Raw genomic sequence first — 26,361 nt, 5'->3', positions numbered from 1 at the left:
CTTCCATTGTTGTCTCTGCTGGAGGGGAATGTGGCTGCGTGAATCCCATTGTCCCAGTTTGCTTCCTCACAGCCACACTCACACCACTATCACACGGGGAAAAGGAAGAAGACCCCCCCAAAAAAACATTACAACCCCCCCTCCCCCCCGGCATAGTTCTGCTGGATCCCGTTTAAATGCTCTGGATGGACGTGCTGCCTCATTGGTGAGGACCGTCTACGTGGCCAATAAGTGAATGAGATCGGGGTCAACGACGAGGGACACACGCATGCACGACACAAGCAAAGACTAAGAACATTACGGGTGAACCGTTTCAGCAACGAGGTCACACCAACGGGGAGAGTTGGGACAAGAAGCGCGGAATTCAAGACTGATTTGAGATTGATTTTCTCGATACGTTTGCAATCAATGCAATCAGAGTCGTCGCAGGGGAACAAATAATTGAATTGTTTTCACAAGCCTCGGTATGCAGAATCTATCCCATCCACCAATCACACAAAAACAGAAAACGCAGCCAGTTGTCAAAGCGGCTGTAATCAGAGAAAGGGCTTTGTGTGCCGAGGGGCTGAAGCAGAGACAATCACACGTTCCCGGGAGACGGCATCGGGCGTCCCTTGAGGGACGTTAGCCGGTTCCTGTCCTCTCAGTTCCACACACATTTCGTATGTTAAGATCTATCATCAATGCACAAATTGGAGAAGGTGGAGGTGGGTTTGGGGGGGGGGGGGGGACAACAGAAGTAACAGAGGTCTGGAAGAGGAGCTGTCGAGGTTCGCTGGCGTGATTGGAGAGCATATTCTGTGGCTGCCTCATTCATGCAGATTCATTGGGGGACGCCGGACCAGCGATATAAAAGCTCTTTAGAGAAACTTGCCTGAGCCCTGGCGCCCGAAGCGATGAGGGGCGACACGAAAAGAGGTGCAGGCCGTTGTGTCAAGGACAAATGGTACACATGGTTCTTTAAACTCCAACAAAGGAAGAGTTAATCAACCTAGATGTGTCAGTTAGGGCCGTGAAGCTATAAAAAACAACACGTCCCCTCTATAAAGATAAAGACGATAAACCCCCGGCCGCGGAGCAATAACGTTCATGGACGATTGCATCAAACGCGAGATTGTGATACTTCAGCGAGATATTCTTCAGAGAGTAAGTGGGAAGTGAGAATCCAATGAGAGGAAGTAGAACGTTAATCTTTAGACAAACCACAGGACTGAGTTCTATTTCACAGAAGAACTAAAAGTTGAAATCTCTTGCGTTTATCACGTATCATATTATGTGCGACTCACTAAAAACTCATTGACCGACAGAGGAAAGTGCAAAACCGCTGACTCATCTGTGGTTTAAGGACTCTGCATCGCTCCACGAACCGGTTTTGGGAAAAATTTGGCACAAACTTGTTCGGTTCACATAGCAGAAAGTGGGAAGGAAAGTCAGCTGGATTAGGACCTGCTGACCGACACGTGACGTCTGGCTCCACACACACACACACTAGAAAAACTAGGCCCCGGTCCTATTTTGGGATGAACTATCGCAGGTTTTGCCCTCGTTCCGTCCTCCAGGCCCCGAGACAGGATGGCAAATACATGAAACCCGTCAGACCGACATGGCAGAGGAGATCAGGAGCTTGTGCATCTTCCCCGAGTGATCCCCAACTACGCCGAGGTGTCACCTTCTTTCGGGGAAGTCAGAAAAGGTCTCCGAGTGCTTAGAACAAAGTGCCCGTCGAGGGTGTAATGGAGTTCCTAAAAAACAACAACAACAACCTATTGTAAGTCGCCGCAACCATACAGAACCTCTGCATTTCCAGATGATATTCTCCAAAACGTACGTGTGTCTGTGTGTGTGTGTGTGTGGACGATGAACAATAGCTTGCTTATTGTCATAGGACAGAAATTAGAGTAGTCTAGTCGGGTGATTCGGACATTCCTTCACTAACAATCAGACAGAGGGAAGAAACCGACTACAGGACACACACACACACACACACACACACACACACACACACACACACACACACACACACACACACACACAAAGAACAGTGGAAGGACCTCGGCCCTTTGCATTCCATCACGTGCCAATGGCCCGAGGCCAACAGAGGAGTCCACCAGGACGGCCTACAATGCGACCAGCCAATTACTGCTCCCCTGGATGGGCGCACTGTCCGGATAAAAACCACTCGATGATGTCCTTCACCGCGGAAACAGAGAAAAATGTTGATTCGGCAATTTGTAAACAAAAGAGTGGACCCCGTTACACTGCTCGACGATTAAGCTTCATTGTTCTTCCTTTGAGACGGAATTCTTCCCCACGAAAAGCAGCTTGGGTGCCGTTCATCAGCCCGGGGCACAAACCATCTGGATAAAACATGAACTACCACCACAGCGTCTCCATAGTTCACCATTATATACACACACATTCTTTGTGCTTGACTGTTTATGCGATATCCAGGATGCAGCGTATCATCACTGCCGCTAAAGCAGTCGACCAAGGAGGTGGCGAGCAGGGGGAAGTCTGACACGACCGCACGAGGCCGGGGACCGCACGAAGCCGGGGACCGCACGAAGCCGGGGACCACACGAAGCCGGGGACCGCACGGCACGAGTAGCGCCGCATTTCGCTTGAAATGGTGTCGTTAGCGTCGGTGCTCTGCGGAAAATTGCTCCAATGAATTGAGCGTGAAGGACCTGACCTACATCTGTAGAGGAAAAAAAAAACAAATGAGAGGGGCTGCTGCTTGGGATGATGGTGCATGGGGGGGGGGGGGGTTCCCTCTTCTGACTCCGGTGCCGGTCTGTGGTTCACCGTCTCCTATTTATTTAAAAACAGCTTCCCATAACCTGAAGTTGTTCTGCTGTCTGTCACTTCTTCCACATCTTCATGAGGCTCCTCTCGGACGCTCCCCCTCCATGACGGGCCCACGCGCACTGACGGACGCTACGCTGTGACACTGAGAGATTGAACATTGAACTCATAAATCATTCACAGGATTTGACATGTGGGCACAAGCGGGTCGTTGGTCACCCGCCGCTTTGCAAGCTGTGTGAAACCGTCCTGTCATTGCGTCTGGAGTCGAGAGGGGGGGGGGGGGGGGGGGGGTAGATGACTCTGACCTCCCCATGGAGGGGGAGAAGGAGAGGGGGGGGGAGAGACTCTGACCTCCCCATGGAGAGGGAGGGGGAGAGGGGGGGGGGCAACACTTTCACACTAGTGTGCCTCCGCTCGCCGTCTCCCCTGAGGGACTTATTAGATTCGACTTAATAATAAATGAAAAATGAATAAATGAAAAGCAGGTCAGATTGAGAGCAGTAGCATCTTTACGAGATATTTAATATCAAGCCCACTTGTTTTTTTTTTGCAAAGAAGACTTTTAGAACGAGCACTAACCCTGTAAACACATCTAACAGAGAGCACTTTCTTTCTGTCCGCTCATGAATGGGGGACTGGACAGACGTGGTGGACTCGCCACAGAGACACGATGGGCCACTCGCTCCATCGATGGTGCAGACAATGGGAGTTAAGGAGAGCTCAGTGGGGACGAGCCGTGTATGTAAACGGTGTCCGGGCACATTGGGTCCTTTTAGGCTGCATCTCCTTGCACCGACCTGCTGGTAGTTCTCCTCCTCGGGCTGGAAGCTGCTGTCGACGGGCTGCAACCTCAGGTTGATGTGGGGGAAATTGTGAAGCCAGTAAGTCCACCAGGGCGCGATGTAATCCACTCGAGCCGAAGACATGCTGCCCCGAGACAGCTTTAAAAAGAAAACTTCTGCCGCAGCCTGGACGAGCGGACTGCGGAGGTCTGAAGCCCGTCTCGTGTCAAACAAAGGCGCTGATTAAAAGCATGCTCGGTGTGTGTGTGTGTGTGTGTGTGCGTGTGTGTGGAGACGCTCTCAGCCGCGCGAGAGAGAGGAAGTCGCGCGGAGTCTGTCGTTGCAAAGTAAAATCCAGCGGGTATTATTCTTTTTATTTTTACACGGAGAAAGAAGTAGTCACAGTGCGCGTCCGTGCGTGGGACCAGCGAGCTCCTCTCCGAGCGGACAGCTGCTCCAGACTCTCAGTCACCGGCGGGAGCGCGCACCGAGACAGGACCCGAGGAGATAGTGCGCGGGAGCGCGCAAAGACGCCGCTGTGAGGAGTTTTTATGAATATACCGGAACCTTTTTTGGTTTTTTTTGGCATAAAGGTCAGACATACACACGTAATCAATGTGCTGTGATTTGAATCTTGACAGAATGTTTTAAGTTTTGTATCGTTGGTTTATTTGCAAAATAAGGTTATCTACTGCCACCTAGTGGTCAACTGAGACACTTGCAAAGAAGAAGTGTATTATGTCCTCACAAGGGACGTCAGAGACCAATTTAAACTTTATTTACACCAAAAATAACTTTGAAAAACAGAATGAAGTCGTGTATTGGGGCATTAACATCTGTGGAGACTTCCTCCAAGTTTAGTGTATTTATGAATCTGCACAATTTAAGCCATACAAAATAGACAAGTCTCACTGTGCAGGAAAAGGTAAGACAAATGGGCTTATTTGAAGACTACCTATAGAATATCAAAGCTACAAAACGAAATATGACAAAAGTGTGCATTTCATAGTAATGAACAAAAATTGGAACACACCTGGTCACATTTTAAATCATTCCATAATTTTGCCGCCCGATAGTTATCGGATTTAATAGAAAAATTACCTCTGCTAGTCAGGAATTTAGGATGGAAACGTGAAGATTGACAAGTTGAGTAAGTGACTGAATGTACTTCGAAGCAAGACTTGAACTTACTTTAACCAGTGTTGTTTTACCATTCCCACCCAGTTATGAGCAGAGGATTTAGCCACACACACACACACACACACGTGTGTGATCGGACCTCGGGGCACAATGCAAGTTAGTTGTCTGCGGCTTATTAGAAACCGCTTAGTCCTTATCAAAGACAGTACACTTGCTCCTATTCATTTTCAGGACAGCACAATACATTCCCTTCAAATATTTCTTCAAACTTTCGAGCGAACATATTTTCTAATTTTAAATGGGAGAATGTACTGCATAAACCCCCAGAATTCACCAGTGGCGATGCAGGTACGGCAACATGACCGTTCAGGCAAGTCTCGACAGAACTTCCATAAAACCTCCTGGTCTAGCGGAACAGAAGGCAGTTCAGTGAAAAACTGCTTGAAGCGCAGATCTGACGCCTCGCAAAAAGATGTCACACCATTTCAACAAGCAGGAACACTAAAGCCGGGTCTCAGTCTGAAGGACTTCTCTACCCACAACATTTGCGTTTCAATAAAGCAGACACAAAACGACAAATTACGTTTTCCAATTTTTATTACAATTATCTGTACATCACGGATTTACTTCAGCTCCTTCACAGCCAAACCTACAAAGACAAAGACAACAGATTAGAAAACATTAACTGGAATAAAACGCTTTCTTCCAAAGTGTTCTTTGAAGGAATGCGTCATGAATACACATTTGAGAATCCATTGAAAAATGTTGATTACTATAACCTTTTCCTACATCTGACAAACCTACAGCGTGGCTTTGGTTGTGCAGTTACCATTAAAGAGGTGAACATGCAGAATTTTATACTAGCTGTTAATACCAAAGCATTTAAATGCCCACAAACAGACATAATCCATATTATAGTCCGTCCAATAATTAATTCATGTCGCAACTCTGCATCTCTCAGGTCACCACGTGTTTCACTAGAACCACAATTTGTAAGTCATTTGATTTTTAAGGTGTCATTTGCCCCAAAAAGTTGTGTTAAGCTTTGATAATGTAGACGTGCTAAAAACCACAAGTTAATGTGTTACGAGCACTTTCAGATCGCCTCGATGAAAGTTCAAAACACACGGTTAAGACAAAAACCAATGAAGTAGAAAACTGCAATAATATTCAGTTAGACAATTAGCCTATAGTACACTGACTGTTGGTCCTGCCCAAATTTCAGTGATCCGCTGCAACGATTTGAATACAAACCACCGTAGCAGCCAAGCCAGTAGAGGACCCAAACTCCACAAAGTAGCTTTAAACAGGCCGTGGAGATGAACTGACCTGGTGGCAGGGACTGCTTGAGCTTCTCAGCCTTCTCCTTGTCTGCGATGACCAGCGTGTACAGGAACTTGCTGCAGCGCACCTTGAACTTAACATTGTCCTTGTTCTTCTTGATCTTTACGGCTGAAGGAAGACAAATAGTTGGGATTAAACGACAACTGCAGTGAGCATTTGAACGATTCCTAAAACTAAAAAAACATTCTGACCATTACTGGAAATTAACCTTTTTTACGGTCATCCGCCACAAACCAAGGCTTTGTTTGCTTGCATAATACATTTTGATGCTTTTGGTGCACTAGCAATTATATTTGAAGAAACTTAAAGTCTACTTCCTCTGTAAGAAAGTTAATCAGGAAAAAAAAATGATTAACAAAGCACACATTGACAGTTTGGTTGGGAAACTGCCAACAGTGATCTGACCAACAACCTCAAAGTGTACACATCAAGTAAATGACGTCCATTTACAATTTCAGAACTGTTAACTTACACTTGGCATCCTTCCTCCTGGCTGTCAGCAGGAAATCTTTGATTTCTTCAATTTGGCGAGGCTGCAAATGAAAAGATCCAAGCAGGCAAGTTATTCTCAATCAAAAAGAAAGTCCACAGATTGAGTTTTAACAACGTGATGTCAGGGGACCGGTGGAACTGATGTTTCTGCTAGGAATCGAAACCCAGCACTAGGTCCATCATTACTCTTGCAAGATTTAAAAAGCCTCACGAGCACATTAGCCTGAGATGCTTGCATACCTTGCAGATGACACAAGAACATTGTCTCAATTGAAAGTCACTACTAGATTTCTTATATCGGACAACCAATGAGACGCTACAGGAAACTTCTGGACGTTTAGCTCTATAGTATCTACCCGAACACACTGCTAGGGTCGTGTTAGTTACCTACGGCAGCGCTAAAAAGCGACTAACTTTCAAACGGCAACGGGATCGTGGACACGCCATTCGTGTGCGACCGGTTGGCCCAAGCTAGCGGCAGCATGCTAATGCTAATCACAACGGCTAGCCGCTTCGTAAAGTGAAGGTTTATAAATCACCACTCGTATGTAACGTGGGGACATGTCCAAGGAAACAGTATTCAAGATGTCCAGGTATGCAGAAGTGGCTATTTCCATGTATGCGAACGAGAAACGTCCCCTTACCATGCTGCCGTTTCAGCGGACTGAAGGCTGCGGAGGGGCAGAAAAAGATGGAGTCAGTTCACGGTTTATAACAACGGGGCGCAAAGCTTTGAAAATCAAATAAGTATCTCATCATCTAGCTCTTATTTGATTAAGTGTAAATTCACAAAATCGGGTATGTGGTTATAAGCACTAAAGAGGATGGATGATGATAGAAATTGTGATTTTGTTTATGTGAAAATGCTGCACTCACTCAGTCTGCCGGAGAGAGGATGGAAAGGGGTGGGACTTCCGGTTTTGGAGGAATTTATACTACGCTACGGCAAGTACAGAGGGGCAATGTTAAGAAAGAAAGCGATTTACCCTTCATAGTTGTAAAGTCAAATATATATTGTGAATAAAATGTCTAGCATTGAAAAGTATTTCAACAAAATTGTTGTTAGCTATTGGACCTGCATTGTCAACGCTGACGTTTTTATACACCACTCGCTTGTCAAGTAAAGTAAATGTTACCATTCTTTGCCCAGACGTGTAACCTCATTGAATTTAACACATTTCAAACACACACACCAAAAGTCTTGCAAATACAAAGATGAAAAAGTGTGCTGCATTCATTTGAATATACCAATCGATTTTTTTCATTTCAATCCCAGCAAGGTTTGCGCTATAAACTATATACATGAGATCATTCTCTAATGCATGTTCCATCCTGCTGCTTGTCAATGATTCGCTGCCTCCGGCATATCTCTCAATTAAAATAGTGCTTAACTGGAAACAGACATAACATCATGATTGTTGAACACAGCAGGGATCATACGGGATATAATTCCTGCAACGCTTGAGTACCATTTAAGTATAGGGACCAGTGGGGACAGGCCATAGAGGGCATGGGGCTTTGCCCTACCTGTTTATGGTTTTGCATTAAATCAACCTGTGATGTTTGCTGAAATTGAATCGATTGCCCTACCTAGAACATTTTCCAGCCGCCACTGATGGGGACCATTACTCACATTCTGTGTGGAGCTTTTTTTGTCCTCCAATTCATTACATTGTTTCATCGCGGCCCACCAGTGAAGCAGCGAAAGGCCACGGACTGTTTCTGGTTCCTCTACCTCGGTGAGTGATCATAAACCTCTTGTGCCCTTTCCTACGACCAAGTAAGCTGCTGGGACAAGTTTGACATCTACATGGAATAATAGATGCTCGAGTGTGAATCAATCCCTTTACCTGCACAGAGTAATTTGGAAAGTAACTCAATGAACATTAAAGCATTTAACTCAAAATTATTCAATATGAGCTGGAAATTACTCCCCTGACGGCGTCACATCTGTGTGATAAGTTAAACGGCACATTGAGTCAAATACTGCCATTTTCCACTTTCACATCTGTGCAAAGTTCCGGTGGCCCAACATTTCTTTCCCCATGTATATGAATATGAAGTGATAAAGTAAAATATTTATTAGACAAGTAAACCACCAAGCTGGTTCATAAGACAATTAAAGCTCCTCTCATGGACGATAAAACCTATTCAGATCTGGCACCTCCAAAGAAAAGTGTCTCTTTCACGGCAGGCGGAGGTTAAGTGAATATTGAAAGTTGTATTAAAATGTTTTAGAGATTTTATTCACTTAGCAGATGGTTGTCTTTGTCGGTTTGTCGCGCAACCCAAGGTGAGACGGCCTCTGGTGATTCGACATTCCCATGTGAAGAAGATAAAGCAGCCATACTAGTTCATTTCATTACGCGTGTTTAACTGGTAAAATGATGCAAAAGTATCCATCCGTCTATCGAACTCTTCCTTTTTCGTTCTTCTCTTTTGTAACCGAGGTGAAGTGGATACCGTGAGGCTGTGAGCCCAGGGGCCCCATTTGTTGCTGTCCAGGCTGCTGCGTTATTGGTGTTACTTGTGTACATTCTGTCGGGTATTTCTTTTGGTTCCCAGACTAACCGTTATTTATGGTCGCTCAAAAAAAAAAAAAAAAAAGAGCTAAAAGATTTGCCGAGATGCCTCTGAGACGTGCACACATGCGGCCAAACCTGCTGACTTATGGCTTCAATTATCTTTTTCCAGTCAAGACGGATAAATCCGAACGGTGCCAGAGTAATAAGCCTTTAAGTGGTTCACATTGAAGGAATTCCCATCTTTTATTCCCACTTCTTGACATGAAATAATTTGATATATATATACTGCGTCTGCAACAGTGGAGCACAATTAATGGGCCATGCTGCCGCGTGAAACACGCTTCTGCTCGGTGGGTGTCAGCTTCCTTTCCCTTTTCCTGTAGAGAAAATGGGTTTTGCTCATGAAAATGGCAACGCACTCGCTGCCCTGCTGAATACAGATCCAGTCTAGATGTTTACGGCAGAACCGAGTTCATTAACGAGCTCCATCCCCGTAAGAACGTTTCTGTATATATTCACTCCTTTTGAAAAAAAGACAGCCTGAGCTTTGTCAATAATTTACACCGGGAGCTGTGCGCCGGCCGGTTATATCTGGTGCTTAAAGTTTGAGTGACACCATAGTCCATCCACCGTGACACGGCATTAATTCATAAAGACGGGAGATGCACCACATCAGTCGTTTTTCTTTTTTTTTTTAATCAACTTGCTGTGTCTCTGAGCCCCCCTCCTCCACCTTCAATCGAGGCTGTGGCTGTTGGACACGTTTCACTCAGGGCTTTAAATTTCCAGCAGCCTCTTGTCCATCGCGGTAAAAGATGGAGCGCAGTCTTGTGGAGGTAATTGCCCAGGATGCTGATGGAGGAGGGACCTCGGCGCCTTTGTTATCACCTGCAAAGCGCACGCACCCACTGCGAGAACGCCACAGCAGTCGCGCCACGTGAGGACAAGTCATAGCTTCAGTAAAAAAGAATCGTCACACTCCCCTAGGATTGTAGGGGCAGTTTGGAATCTGATTTCATGACGGATTGGTGACGAGGTCAAAGGCCTACGTCAGGAAATATAATTTTAACATGATATCTTTATATTCAGCCAGGCTTTGTTGTTTGTGTTTTATCTTGACCCCAAAAGAGTTTTGCTGTATGAATAAATACATATTTACAATATACATATTGTTTTATATTCATTGGTATTACATAAAACATTATGTTTGTATGGTATGCCAAGATGTAATTAACAGGAAAAGTAAGGGATGGTAAGGATGTTTTTCCTGCATATATGCAAAAGAATAGATTGTTTCTACGTGTTAAATTAACTTTATGATTAATTAGATTCAACCACTTTTAACAACCGTTTTTTCCTTAATCCCAGAAAGACATAAAGCGTTTATGTTTCAGGCTTTTAAAAGATCTGATTTGAAGCAAATCTGATAAAAGCAGGAAAAGGTGACGGTGTATCCGTGTCATGAACAGTTGTATGAGTGTTGATCATAGTGATTCGTGCACATCTGTTGTTGTTGTTGTATCTGTGAGGCTGTATTTCAGTGGACAACAAATGTCCACGCTGGGGTTTGAGTAAAGCTCCTCTGCACCGGGATGGTCGTTATTCAATTTGCTCGCACAGGGGCGGACGTGATCCACGGTGCGCGTAGACAGACCCCCCCCCCCCCCCCCCCCCCCCCTTCTCACAGATGCAGTTCTGCTTCCTTGCCAGCAGAGGGCAGCAAGCACCCGCTCCAACGGGGCCCGGTGTCACCGGCTGTCGTCCCTCCGCGGGCAGCCTGGGCGGAAAAATCGATATGCGGGACGAAAACACGAGCGCATTTGCTGGGGTAGAAAATAAAACAGACCCCGTGTGATCAGGCTCAAGCCCTAAAATCCTCGACACCATGCTGCCTTTGGCCAAAAACCCGCCGAGACTCTTCTTCTCAAGACAACTGAGCCTGCTTTCATCCTCACGACATGTGTGTCTTATCGACATGTGGAGATTTCTCAAGCTTTCTTATTATTTGCGTTTACAAAAGACCGATTCAATGAGCCTAGGGCAACTGTTAATTACATACTTTGTTTATTCTGCATGGAAAACTCATTTGAAACCCTTTGCATTTTTGAATACACCTGGGTATTAAGGACCCCAAAGAAACAACAATCCCTCTTTTTTTTATTCTTAAATTAGTAACACAACTATTTGCCCTCAGGCTGAGGAATGCTCACACTTTGTGACTGTGCGCCGGCTTATTAAAAAAGCTGTGGGTTAGAAGGGGAAAAAATGATATTGGCTTACAGAAGCGTGGATGAATGAGCCGGAGACCTTGTCGCTCATAACACATCTTCTCTGCCTGCGGGGCTTTGTGGGCGACGGCGTCGGAGGCCCTGCCTGAGAGCTGAGGCAGCAGCAAGTGTTCTGTTTCATAATCACAAGCAGATAAATATGCATTAAAGGCGGCAAAAGACTCCAGCGAATAGTTTATTGAGGCTTCTTTGTTGGATTCAGTCTGACCGTGAAGTCGTTTTTTAAATGCAAAGCAGTGTGAAACAGAGCAGAGGTGGTAGTGTATCGTTTTAGCTAAAGGATTAGCTTGGGCTAGAGGATTAGCTTTACCTAAAAAAAAAAGTAGTTATTCACTTAAGGGGAAAACCACCGGCAGTGATAATGAGGTTCATGAGTTCATGTGAAATTAAAACGGACGGCCGGCGTCGCGGCACTCGTGTTTAAGTGTGCCTTGTCATTAGGAATGCAAAGAGGAGAGCACTTTAAAATGCCGCACTGCTTCCCTAATCTCCCTGATTATGGATCGGTTTGATTTGCAAAGTATCGATCCCGTTTTTCCGACCGCCTTATCGGAGGCTAACTCAAAGTACGCCTGCAGACGAGGGGAGATTATTAGCGCGTCCGAGGGTTTAGCCGGACAGAATCTCAATGCGAAACACCTACATAGAAAAGTTTACTGCGTGTCCTCAATGACGTCTGGAAGGTAACGCTGACTCGTAGTAGAACACAGGAGAGGAGGAAGAACCCGCTGCACCGTTTGGCCACGTGGTTGTGAGCATTTCGCGTTGCGATCAGCAGGATAAGCTACCTTGTTGTTCCAGTGATCCCGATTGTGTTTCTCGTCACGATTTGTTTCCCGTGTGTTTGTGTTCAGGGACTCTTTGTTCTTTGCCTTTTCAGTTCAGGATCAGGATTCAGGAAACATGTATTGCCATGATATGTCATGAATACATGAATTCGACTTGGCGGTTGGTGCGTAACAGTAGACGGTACGGTAATGGACGGCAAGACAACAGTGCACGAGGAATAAAATAATAAATAATAAAATTGTGATGTCGACGGGTCAGTCCTACCTCCAAACCTTAACGTCTAACGGCGTAATTAGCATCGTCTCTCACAGAGCACACTGGAGTAAAGGTGCCAACGTGTGTGCGGCGCTGTGTGGTTCTACAGACGGATGTCATTAGCTCATTAAGAATTGGTCAACCACAGAGAGGACCTTTCCCTTGCTAAGCCGTGTCGGGGGTATTTTTTTTTTTATAATGTCTGTTATGTTGCTTTAACATGGTTTCAGTAAATATTGGTTGACACTTTATCAAAAGAAGTGAAAAGTTCCAGCATGCGGCCCATGTGTCTGAATTGAAAGGCAGGCTTTTAGAGAAGAATACATTTAAGTGTGTCGCCCGCTCCATCGAGTCCACGCATTCATCAATCCCGCCTGTTATCCCTGCGGCCAGTCCCAGCTCTCCCGCCTCGCAGGCCCGAGGGCTGACCCACCGCCACTTGATTTATGCCGGGACGCTTTGCGCTGCTGAATGAATGTTACATGAACATAGACGACCCAAGAGGTGACATGAAGGATTCTTTGGGGCGAAAGCAAGGTCGAAAAGACGACGGGTGAAAAGTGTTTTATAACTTTGAATCCAGTTTAACTAAAGCTCACAGTATCTTCTTTGAGATTCTGTTTACAATGTCTCCTGAGGGAATAAATCAAAGTAGCGTCAGCCAGCAGAGTCGCCCCCTCCTGGCCAGTAGAAAGAATGCGGGTCAAAGACATTTCCACGCCGCCTTTTTAGGAAAGCATTATATTTATGATCTGCAAAAGTCTGTTTCTGTCTTTCATTTGCAGACATGAATATGCTGATAATGTGAACGTTTTCAATTTCAGGAAATCTTCCTTCAATGTTTCACATGCAAGGTGGATGGGGAACAGTTCAAACAGCAGAAAACTCGGCAGCTCGAGAATTGCAGGTTAAATGTGCATCAGAACAAAGTTTGGATTGACTTCCGTGTGACAAAAAAAGCAAAAGGGGAGCAACGAATGCAGTATTTTTGAGTGGGGGGTAATTAAGATGAAGATCCACCCTCATTCACTTTTGGGATCAAACACTTCTGCTACTTCCAAAATCCAATATTTCCAGAATAATCACAATCTAAGCATCGTTCAAGCACAATTATTCCTGTTTCGAGGAATCATTACATAGAGTGAAGAGAGATGTGAACTCTTAACCGCTGAGCTAATTCGCTAATCTTCATTCTTTTGGATTAGATTCTTGTCGTATTTCTCACAGGCAGACTAATTATTCCGCATTACAGTGAGGGCGTGCACTGGACTCGCACGCAGGTTCCCTAGCAACACGATGACAACCATTCCAAACACTCCAGTCGGCTACATAAACAGGTTTTCTTCCTCTGGACCGTTTCTCAGACCCTCCAGCTACCAGTTGGTGTTTTTACTCCAGGCAACTCACACACACACACACACACACACACACACACACGCACAGCCAGCCTGCAGTGCCAGGACGTCTATCGCCCCTCATGCCCTCGGTCAGATTGTCATTGCCTCTGCTCCGCGCTGTTGGTCTTGGCTGACTGCAGTTCTGCATCGGCCAGCTGTCGTTTCCCGGCGTCCTGTTTGCTCACAGCGGACAGGGCCTGATGCTCACCTCTTTGCATCGAGCGGCTTAGTGTTCCATCCGACAAATGTCACAGGTTTGTGAATGTGAGTTTTCCGCCAAAAGGTTCTGCTCGGTTACGTGTGCAGAGTTTTTTTTTTTTCCGCGTACGAGGGGTCATCGGTATTCGGACTACACACACACAGACCCACACACACACGTAGCCGCCGGAGCAACACTGTAGCTGCCGTGCGGCTCTACGATGAGTTTAACGGGGAAATGATGTGGGTGCTGCAAAAACATTGACATCAAGTCAAATTCCTTGTACCTGCAAAAAGCATAATGAAGCATAACCGTGACCATGGGCCAACCATGCGTGTGGCGCGGCAGTGGTGCGATACGCCGGAGAGATCCCGTGCTAAAGCTTGAATCCAAAGGCCTCTATGACGGGACTCCACGTGCGTTAAGCACATCTTCAGTCTGGAAGCATCGCCGGCGCTCCAAGCACTAACATCTACGGTGAGATGAGCTTCCATTAGCGACACAGCCACCCATTGCTGAACAAAATGAGCATTTTCTCCGATCGGGATTTATTTCAAAGAGCCCACTTTTGTGTCTCACGGCGGCACCGTACGGTAGTCGCTCATTAGGCCTCCCGTGTCTGCTACGGTCCGTGTCTTACAAACTACACACCGTCGAGTTTGTGACTTAAAGCTTTAATTTACAAACTTGATAGTCTCAGACTCTGAAGAATTTATCAGGGTTGTTTTACCGGATGGATCACTATCGTGACGAACTAATCTCCACGAGCAAAATCGATCTCTTTCAGACATTATCCATTTCATGGTTTCATAGCGCTTGAATCGAGTAAGTACCTGTACCTGAAAACAGACAGCAGGATATCTGATATGGTTGCTATGACTACAGTATACAAATGACCCGTTGCAGCATATAGTATTGATGCACCAACACTCTCAAATCCCTCTCAAATGTTTGCATGCTTTTTTTCCCCCTCCATTTTCATAACGTCGATTTAATTCTCATGTCTATATCTCACTGGCTGTTCTCATTACCGTTGGATCATTACTTCCACTAATACCATGTACCTTCCAGCTGCTCTTTGTTAGCGGTAATTAGGTGATGATCTGTAGCAAAACATATTACGATGGATTCTAAGGGCAATTAGTGTTATCATAGAATGAGAGAAGTCCTTCTTCCAATGCCCGGGTTAAGCTATAAAATAGCTGCGGGGCACTTTGGGAAGATGGGAAGGGAATCTATTTTCAAATGCCAAACACAGTCCATCAGCACTTGTCATTTTGTGCATCGAGAATAGTGCTGCTGCAGTCTATTGCTTTATGGAGGTGTATTGAAATTTCACTTTCCATCTACTCCCTCCCTATACCCAATCGCTCCTCCACTATACTGGTAAAGATAGATGAGATTTGTATGATCTTCAAAATAAAATGTATCCATTTATCCATTCTGTAACTCTGCAACCACTTACTGGCGATGGAGGAACGTGAACACATGACTTTCTCGGGGCGGGCGTGGGGGGCGTTTTTATCGATTTATTTTTCACAAGGTGTCCTCGCTTAGAAATGACAAATTTAACATTAACATAGCTTCAGGTCTCGTCTCCTCATAGCAGGTATTAGGTATGGATGCAAGAAAAGAGTATCACCATGACGACCAAGGCCACGTCTTTAAAAGGGTGATAACTGCGTTCTTTTTTTTCATTACTGACCCACTCAAGACCTCCAGGCATTGAGCTATTTTCTCCATGGCAACGGCGATGAGGTTTGACCTGCAGACACGGCTGTTAATGGTGCCAAGTGGGTATGATGGAGAGCATTCAACTCCACTGTAAAGATAATACATGTTCAAAGATGTAAAAAGTAGAAATGTCAACATTGCTCACCGTCTCCTGGTCTGTGAGTGCTGAATGACACATACGCATTAGAGGAAATGGTTCATTCTCAGAGTAACTAAAATGAAATCCTGGTAAAAGCTCTCTCACTCATTCATGCATGATCGGTCCTATTTAATTTTTCCTTTTTTGTTCAATAGCGGTGCATCGCAGCTGTCTCAGTCCTCCTGCGTCTAGATTTGTGAGAGAGCTGGAGTTCACTCAAATTGTTCAGCTCCAGATCACGAGGAGTAAGGAGCCCTTTGGAATACGACGTGCGTATCTTAAAATTCAGCGGGAACCACCTGAAAGTGCAAGACAGCCATAACTCTTAATTTATCATGGAGAGCAGTAATAATGTATGAGAATAGCAACACTGACAGGAGAGATGGAAGATAATGATATTACAAAGACATATTTTGGGAAATTAGGTAATTTTACCAAACACATTTAACAGCAGGAAGAGAAAAAGCGGTTAAAATGTGCATAGATGTGATCCAATTTAATAACATTAGCATAAACAATTAAATAGGAATATCACAATAATGTCTTGTAAACACATTTTGTAACAAAGAAATAGTGACCTCACTCTTAAATGAGTGTGACTGCTTTGTCTTCCTAAGAGGAAAACTTCCTGTCGATCTAAACGGATGTCAGACACCTCTCTTTGAAATTGTACCACATATGTATTGAAATCCACACCAAGCTAGATTTGGCGGGAAAAAGCTTGCCGATGCCTTTTGGTCGCCAAGAATCTCCGTGGCAACAAGGTGTCTGCTGTGAGAGAAGGAAAATATCCGTGACGAAGACAAACATGAGCATTAGATCTAATTTCATCTTCATTAGAGGAGGTTGGAGGTTGAATAGATGCGGGCGGAGAAGAAAGCATTGAAAGTGCGTCATCCGTGCCCGTCCTCGCCTCGCATGACTGTCACTAGAATTATTATCCTTTCTTGTTTCTTCTAGGATGACAATAATAAGAGCAGTGAGCCAGGTTCAGGTTCACTTAGATATTATTGCCCCTCAGCTGGTGAATAATTGTGAAGCGATATAAAGAGCTAAAATAAAGTGACACAAATGACACCAGCTAGCTAGCAGCGAGCAGCGTCTTCACAGTGTGTGTCCACACACGTTGTCCTTTCTCTTCAACAAATCAATATCAGCACTGAGAATAGAGCGTGTACAGGTGACGTCTACAGAATAACACGTTCATTAGGTAATTTAATAAATAAGGTGATATGATGAATACTTTCATTTTGCGAGGCTCTGTCAGTCGTCTTCTGCACCGTTTATCTCTAGAGGGTCGCGGGCCCTTTGTGAGGCTCAAAATGCTAATTTTCTGTTGAGATTGTGCCACAAAAGTTGTTAACTGAGCCTTTATGGTAATGTTTGAAACTGAAACAAAAATTTTCTTCTGTCCTTCCATTAGATTGCTTTTTTTTAATCACATAGGTGTTTATGTCAGTCTTTATCCCAAGTCGCAATAATAGAGCCTGCATTCAATAAATACATTTGAACTGCAATCATACGACTCTCCTGAGATGTTTCATTGTGTGTCACGTGACTGAGCGACTCGACAATCGAACGTTAGTTTGACATCACAATGCAGACAAGTGGAGGAGCTGGACCGGGCTCGGTTCCTGCTGGAGGACGACCACCGTGGAAGATGCATCACATTTGTGTTTGCCATTCACACACACACACACACAGACACACACACACACACACACACACACACACACACACACACACACACACACACACACACACCTCTCCTCTTTGTGGAAGTCACTATACAGAGCCGCAGTGACAAGTGCACAACTCCCACATGAATTATGGATCATCCCGAGGGACAAACACCGGGCCAAAACGCTGTTAGGCCCCGCGGCCCTCTGTGTGTGACATCCCTCACTCCATGCAAATTCGCTTCCAGTCAACACTGACAATGGGTTGTCCTTCGTGACCCAAAGTTAAGGTCCCTGTTCATGCAGTGTTAGCATTCGGGCCAAATGGGGCATCAAATTGGGAGACTCTTCGGTTTGATCCATTCTTGACGGTGGCGCACTGTTGAGAAAGCACCGAGACTTCAACATGCAGCAGGAGTCAGAGAAAAGAATTGCTGGGTTTTATTTTGTTTTAACTCACTGTCCGTACTATTTTGTAAATTAAATTTTTCAAAGCATTGGTCAGACTAAGAAGCTAAGGAACTGCCGACTTCTACCTACGCAGCAGACTATTCAGTTCTGATACTTTGGTCGATACAAAGCAACGAGAAGCCAAGTGTGTGGAAGTGACCGAGATCATTCTTTAATGTTTGAGGTGTGACAGAAACAACTCATTTGTTATTCATTATTTCTTAAATACATTGTAAACCAGCAACTTTGCGATTAATCTCCAGAGTCAACAGGAATTCCAATTCAATTGTAAACCTTCTTAAGACAGCGCTCAACAGATTTGTTAAAATGTGAAATCCTGTATATAATAAATAGCGTACAATTACAGAACGGGATTGAATAGATCGGCTCGACCCAGCTGTTTGAGTCGGTATCTGCCCGTTAACGCTATCAGCGCTCTCCGGTCCCTCTTATTTTCTGAGAAAGTAATAAAAGATAACATTGCAGCGGTTTTTCAGCACGCTCATATGACACGGGGGCTCAAGGCCCCTGGCCCTCCACAAACCATTACTTTATCTCTTTAACGGCTGTGAGGACTTGGCAAACACTCAAGAGCAAAATGCGACTCGCTCTCAGCTGCCCTCCTCAGACGCGACGCCAGGCCTCGGCAAGCTGCGCTTTTTAGATATACGGGTCTTACACTAATGAGAGTTGACACCTAAACTGGTGGCATTTTCATGCTTTCGGGTTTACTCGATTATATCCACAATGACATGAGAGAATGAGCATATTATTTGTTTGTAAGAGGAGGAAATGATAGATTAGGAAAGCAGGACGAGCCGCGGGGAAGCCTGTGAGCCGTGGCGCTGGGATTAATTCCCTCAGAGTTGTTGCTCTCTGCAGCGATGCTCCACCAGAGAAGTCTAACACCATCTTTTCATGGATTTAGATAACTAAGATTCAGCAAAGGGGATCACACTTTCTCCTTCTCCTTTGCCGTTTCATTTATTTTACTTTTCAGCGGCTTCTATGTTTGCTTTGTCAAAGATTATGCAGGTGAAGCAGTGAATACATTCGGAGATTGGCGAAGGAAGACGCTATTAAGAACGAGCCTTCTTTACTGCAAACAGAACGGATACCAACGGGAAAACAATAACCGCGTTTGGGAGCATCATTAAGGAGAGGCGAGACGTGTCTCCACAAGTAAAAGAGAGCTGGTTTGAGATGAATATAGTGATTTTCAAGGCGATTAAAAAGCCATTAGCGGTACGACACTCGCAGGTAATTCACAAGGTAGTCATTCAAAACCCGGTTATAAAGCAGGGAGGGCTCCGACAGAAGAAATGACTGTTATTAGATGGAGTTATTATATCAAATTGCCCGAGTGAGAAAGCTCCCCCACCATCTCCTGCCGATGAGCTAAATCTCTGTCATTTGGGAGGATGAGCTTCATTTCTTCTGGCATTTTCTCATCAAACAGACGATATCCGGAGAAAAGCTCAAACTTATTTGCCAGGGAACTACGAGGTTTAATTAAGTAATATATTTTCTGTCAATGTCCAGTACTTTAACATTAACTGGATAGAGGAGAGCAAACAAGGCTGTGGTACACGAGAGGGAAAGCTGCTCACACAATGATTTCCTCCTTTAAACTTTATGTGTTATTATATTTTCAAGGGAACCCGACCTGAAAGAAAAGACAACTTTTCTCACACAGCGGAGACTATTATAATCTCTGGGAAGCCATTATTTTGGTGTCATTCAGTGGTGCTCATTGACACAGAGTGTGCTTTTATAATGTATATTTGTACTCTACATTGACCACAAACTCAAATTATAATCATGGTGTAAATTTATTTCTGTTCATGGATTATTGGCTTCTATCTTTCATTGCAAGCTCCATTATTTTTGGAGATTGCTTCTTGTTATTTGCTGATTCGAGTTCACCAACCGATCTGAGCCCCACATTCAACAGACGGATGGGAAGTTGTTCCCCAAAAATCCAGTAAAGCAGGACATTTATCTTAAGAGATTGTGTAATACTGGATCCCCATTTCCTTTCTCTACTAGAATCAACATTTTTATTCCCCTGTGCTTAGGGTCGAAAAATTTCAATTTCCCTTCTTCGTCTTCATTGTGTAACCCGTTTCCTTTTGTATAACCTGCTTTATTCCAATTGGGGATTTATTACCTCACCTAAAATGAGCCAGAATGAGATTTTTCCATCCGGGGTGTTGGTAATTCTTGAGAAAAATGCAAATATACTGCCTGACAGCCAACAAGTGAAAAGTATCCCTTACTTTAAAACAGTTCAGTTCAGAAAGAATGCTGTCAGAAAGTTTCATCTGGCTCCCCCGGCCTAATTGATCAAATCAAACATCAATTGGCAAAGTATTTTTGATATCCCTGCCGAACTGGAAAGGAAACCAGGTCGAAGGTAAAATGCAAGTTTGGGGAAGTTAGTTACGTGAAGTTTGTATTGAAACCTAATAAGACCTCACGCGTTGTTTATTCCACATTTTCCTGTGCCTGTATGCTTTGCACCCTCATTCATCTGTGGACTGAAAACATGACCTTTTTAGGATTTACATTTATTCTATATATTACACAATGGTTACATATTCTGTCAGCATATTGCATATCTGCTCTTTCCATGGTCGGGGTTTTTGCTTTATTAGAAGTCTCTTTTGGTTTGTAATTGTATACATATGGTATTACAATGTTGAACACAAAGCAGCCAGTCGTGACTGCCTCGTTAAAATGTAACCCACTATAACAGCCTGGGGGCGTCTGGATGAGCGAACCCCTCTGTGCTCAAGCTGTTGGCTCCCTCGTTTGAGTTGAGAGATGGCGTGTGACCGGGTTTTGTGGAAAGGTGAAAGACCGAAGTGGAAACCGAGGCTTACGGCGCCCTGAGAAATGACTTCTCTTCGGGCCGTGACAGATAGCGACCATAGCGATTCCCCTCGGACTTCGGTCCTTTTATTAATGTCCCAGTTCAGGTTTTCTCTGAGGGATGCATGACCGGAGCCGAGCCCCCCCCGCTTTCATCTCTCAGTTAATGAGAAAAGGCCAGATAACCATTGAGCCCCTTTAGGCTTGAGCAGAGATATGGAGGCCCAGTTCTTGGTGTAATCTCCTAACGCGAAGCTTCACGCTCCACTGCCCCGGGATCCCAGGCCACTTCAATGAGTCAATAAAGACATTTTAACACCATGTACGAGACACGTTTGCTCTTGTACTGTATATCAGTGTCCTTCTGAGGACGTTCGTGCACTCCCCTGTCGTCCTCAGCTTTGCTGTACTGTTCACTCCGGGTTCAGCAATGTGGAACAATCTAACATATTATGATGAGTCACCCAATTTAATACGCCTGCAAGAACTGATCGATTGTAATGAATTGTTTGGAATTTGATGTCCAACCTGTAGTTTGTGAGCTTTTGAAAACCGTTCCTGGAGGCCAAAACTAGAAAAAAAAGCAGAGGCAAATCCACGATTCTTATTTAAAAACAAAATTTCACGGACAGAAATACCTTCCTTCTGTTTTTTTCAGTTTGGTAAAGTAACGCTAGCTGGTAATCCAAAAACAGAGAGAAAACAGACTGAAAGTCTTTATATTGGTTTTGTTGATCTGCTAGCTAGCTGAAGTATATTTATAGATGTCTATACTCGAAACTCCTAAACCTCTGTTGTCATATTGCAAACTTGGTGTTATCTTTGTATTTTTACCCATCGTTTTAGAGGTTATGATGACAGTGTACTGATTAGTGTTTGCTAAAATATAAAACTTAAACTACTACTACTACTACTAATACGTAGTTGTGTGCTCACAGTGTCCCTGTGCAAGGAAAGATTATCAGGTAACTGCTACAGTTGATGTGGATAATCCCACAAAAGTTTTTGCCTGTTTATAAATGAACATCTGACCGCTTGTGTTCTAGCCCCATCGCACTTTGTTTGGTGTAATTAGCATGGTAATTATTGGCCATATTTTATATTATATTGGTGCGTTAGAATCCCAATGGAACAAACGCGTCTTACAAGAAAGCAATTTCCCTTCCCTTTGTTACTAGAGATCACACATGTATCGTGGAATGACATCACAGAGAAAGAGCGGTTCCATTTTTTCAGGATTTCGATCTGCTTCTTGTGATTTATTGAACAGCTTCTTCTGAAACTTGGTACAAACTTAAAAGGAAATGAGCACTTTGATTGTAAATTCTTCCAACATATTCATGAATGTCAAAACTATTATAAACCAAGCTGCAGGAAAAAGATGTCGCCAATTTCCCCCAACTTCCTATGATTTAAATTCCATGACAATGTCACTTCAGTGACCAGTCTCTTCCTCAGGCGCCAAGAGAAGCATGTGGCATTATCATTTAACTGCAGACATCAATACCAACGATCCGTTTTCTGACTCTCGTCTTCTCCTCCTTCTCAAACGGCTCCATTTCCAATCTTCACTCCCATTACAGCCTTTACGTACTTGCATTAGGAGTGCCAGAACGGAAATAAATGTGTAAAACGTATGTTCCAGAAGCAAAGTCATTTCTCTCCATCTGCGGATAATTGAATTTTAATTGGAATGCAGGAAGGGCATTTGACAATTGAGTGGGTTCATATTAAAAAAAAAAGAGAGAGAACAGCTTTATTATAACACTGACCATCAAAATAAACGCTCTGTATGACCATATAACTTGTTTGAAACCAGATTAATTGTCCGGGGTACGTGACGGATTGCAAATAAAGACACACACGTACACCCTGACGCGACAACGCTGCTCTGAATCAGCATGCCTGTCCTTCTATTGACTATGCTCAATTATTGTTGTGAGCAGTAAAGCAAAGTTTGACTTGAAAGAGCAAATGGCCCCTGCTGAAGACAGTGTGAAGACATAGCATTGCTTGCTGGGGGGGATCAAAGTCTGTGTAACAGAGAGCTGATATACAAATACCGTTCGTCTGTAGTATTTTGCAGAGCAGTGAAAATTAACAGCAAAAGCGGGGCGTCTCATCTGGATGGGCTTTCAGCTCTCACCGGTGCGGACTGACCCTGAAGAAACCACTGCTTGACCGCGACCGCCGACAACTCCGAGCTCTGATTGGATTAAAGACGGCAAACCATTGGAATCGAAATTGCTGGAATATAGCGGCAATGGAATAGCTTGTATCTCTCAGAAGGCACGAGCCCGGCCCACGGGGGGACGGAGCGTGTGTGCTGCCGGCGTGTTGAACAGATCAGAGAGAGGGGATCCTCCATTGTAGTTTTGGAAGGGTAGATCAAACAGAGCAATCCCCAAAGAGCTCCCAGAAAGTGCTTACCGGGAGGCAATCTCAGGCAGCCCCCAAAAGGGAGGCACGGCATATGGCCTTTTGAAGATAGGGGTTTGAGATTAGAGCATATCCCGAATCAGGGAGCATTGAGAGGGGCTGGACTGCGTTGGTGGGAGACAGAATGACGGATAAGAGGGGGGTGGGGGGGTAAAGGCCAAAAGTAATGAAAAAAATCTTCATGCAACTGTTTCAAAGCACCGCGCAGAAAATCTGTACAGACTGGTTTAGATTTCCATCGGCTCCGTCGTCAAGGGCTCGAAGCGGAGACGCTTTCAAGAAGTGACAGGGAATTCAATAAAGATGTTGCTGGAAAAAGGGTAAAATCAAACTCACTCCTTCAATTGGTCTACGAGTATGACTCGCGCTCCGCTTTGTACGGACCTTAGTTTTCCAGCAAGACTAATTTCCTGCTCTTTTCTTGTATCTGCTCTATTCCGTTGGAGAGAATTGAGACAACAGTATAATTCTTGACACACTATAATAGCAGTGTGTGTGTGTGTGCTTGTGCTCTGTTTCTGACAGCTGTTCCCTGAAGCAGCCTGGACCGCTGCGATGGCACTTTATCCTCCGAACATCTGAGTGATTAACTGACTGCGTCAATGTACACCGAGGGAGGGTGGGAGTGTGGGGGGCGTATAAAATGGCACCTCACTTGACCGAGGCCACTCTATTTGTGAAGCGACGTCTCGGCGATATTTCGTCTGATAAGATGACACTTTGGCTGAAGCGGGAGGGGTGTATTTCACAGGAGGGTGAAACCTGAGACGGAGCGTTTGCCAAAAATGAGATAAAAATGTGGCGTTTAGTTCATTTATCTATTCATTTTCGCCGAGCCCCAAAAATCAGATTACAGCAATGACGAGGCTCGATGGCGGACAGATCCGGTCCGGGCTGATGCGAGCCTAAAAAACCCATAGGCCCGTCGTCTGCGCGGCGCGTGCGTGCGGCGTGCGCGGTTGCTGTAGCGTGCCATATGTGTGCGCCTGGTTGACAAGATCATGGAGACTCAGTGTCGAGCCAGACGGCTGATTTCAGGCTGGAGTAAACCTGGCATCACGCTTGTCTACAGCTGAGGTGAATCCCACGTAATGTCAAAATGAAAGCACGGAAAACTGTGTGTGAGAGAGAGATTGGCACACAGGGGTGTAAATCATGAGAAAGATGTTGTATTGGCTGTTTGACAGGTTTTCTTTAAGTCCAAAAGTTTCATCAATTTTTATATTTTTCTCTGAAAGCGCTGGTGCTCAACCACCCTTCAACTTGGGGGAAATTTAGAAAAGCTGAAAAATAGCATGAATGTGTTTACCCATTTTTCATTTGGAAAGTCATTTTGTGGCCTTTCTAAAACAACTTGACTGGGAGATTGGAATAAAGGGAAAAGCAGGTTCACTCGCCGTCCTGCTGCTTGCTCCCTCCAAGAGAAGATCTAACGTTTCTTCTGGTTTTGGTCTCGGTTAAAAATCGTCTCCGCTTGAAGCTAATGGAGATTAAGATAACACTAGTGCGAGAGTTATTAGGGAAAATCTTCTCTCCCACTCAAATAAGAGGAGCATTTTTTTTGATGATAAGGAAAAGAGCCTCTTATCTCGACTGGGAGCAAAGATTGGTCTCAATGATATGCTGAAAAAAACAGACGTGGATCTCTATTAATCACAAGCCTTCCCTGACTGTGAACCCCTCGTGCACGTCCTTAAAATAGCTACGGTTGCTAGTTCGGCCCTAAGGGGAATATGGAAACTGATACACGTTATTTAGTGCTGCTAATTACAGGCAGCGAAAAGAGAACAGGGATGAATGGGACAAAGTCCAATATTTGGTCTGGAGGAGAGGAGTTGAGGTTACAGAAGAAGGCCGTGGCTGTTCAGCTACGTAGCGGCTCTTCCTCAATAAAACGAGTCTCCCAAAGCTGCACTGTCACGGGACGCTCCAAGTGTGTCGAGTCTCCCAATCGAGACTCACAAATCCAACACAAGCGCAGCAGATGATGGTTCTGTGAAACTCAATTGGACTATTAAATGAAGGCAAGTGCACAGGAAAAATGGATACATAAGTTATGGATAGTGGATTTAAACCAGTGCACTTCTTAACAACATAACGGCGATTTAAAAGGGAGCTTGTCTAATTGCTCTGCTTTCCCTGTTGCACCAAGATAGAACGAGCAATAAAGCCCAATTCACATGAGCTGCCTTGTTCCACCACCCGCTGCACACCAACGTCGAATCTTGCACTCTGGTTTCCTGCTTTGCGTTCAACCTGCATTCCTCCGGTGTTTCTCCTCGTACTTTTCAGGCAACGAGGGAATTCTCAAGTTATGTATCTGTTTAATTAGAAATAAAAGAAAGTAAAAACTGAGAGAATACGAGTGAAGGGAAAAGTTGTGATGTGGGCAAGGAGGAGGTCACGGCAGGGGGGCGGGCAGCGTCTCAGAGGACGCCGTGTGAGTTCAGAGACAATGGAAATGAACCCAATAGAGCCGTATCGCCTGTGCATTGTCTTGTCCTGCATTGTGATAAGGCAAAATCACGTCAGGGATAAACACAGTATGAATCGTTTTTGAGCCTCCTCTTCTCATTCCTATTCCGTCCTATTTTGCCTCGGCTTAAAATGACCTCCGGTAATCTTCAGAGGTGAATATTGCCATTTCCTTGAAACCTGAATACATAAAGAGATTGTGTGAGTTCCACCAGGAGAGTGGAAGCACAAGTGTTGAATATTACAGTATGTGTATTTCATTAGCGCTTGGCAGTTTGAATGATGTGGTTGGATATATTAAAAATATGTGTCGCCCCGCGCGCATTGATCTGAATAGTAAAGGCCGCTTTAGCCGTGAACAGAATGCAGCGCAGGAACACCGAGGCGACGCATCCAACGGATTGAGAAACCGATCAATGAATAATTGATCAGCGACAGATGGCATTCTACGAAGGATTTTTAGCTGAAATCAGCGATTTCCCCGAGGCACACAGAAGACTTTTTATCTGGCAAAAACAAAAAGGAGCAATATGCTCGGATTCGGGGCTTGAC

General features: G+C 44.6%; 1 protein-coding gene across 2 annotated transcripts in view; it reads right to left on the bottom strand.

Moving 5' to 3' along the window:
- Positions 1-4,084, bottom strand: part of ttyh2 (tweety family member 2) — a 34,994-nt gene extending 30,910 nt beyond the window's left edge. For both annotated transcript variants that reach the window (XM_078103285.1, XM_040176796.2), the window contains exon 1: positions 3,606-4,084. In XM_078103285.1, the coding sequence (XP_077959411.1) occupies positions 3,606-3,734 (129 nt within the window). In that variant the 5' untranslated portion in view covers positions 3,735-4,084. The remainder of the gene's footprint in view (positions 1-3,605) is intronic.
- Positions 4,085-26,361: the final 22,277 nt, after the last annotated feature.

This window comes from Gasterosteus aculeatus, chromosome 5 (assembly GCF_964276395.1).
Source record: "Gasterosteus aculeatus chromosome 5, fGasAcu3.hap1.1, whole genome shotgun sequence".
In the NCBI taxonomy this organism is placed as follows: Eukaryota; Metazoa; Chordata; class Actinopteri; order Perciformes; family Gasterosteidae; genus Gasterosteus; species Gasterosteus aculeatus.
This window is presented reverse-complemented; position numbering and strand designations above follow the sequence as displayed.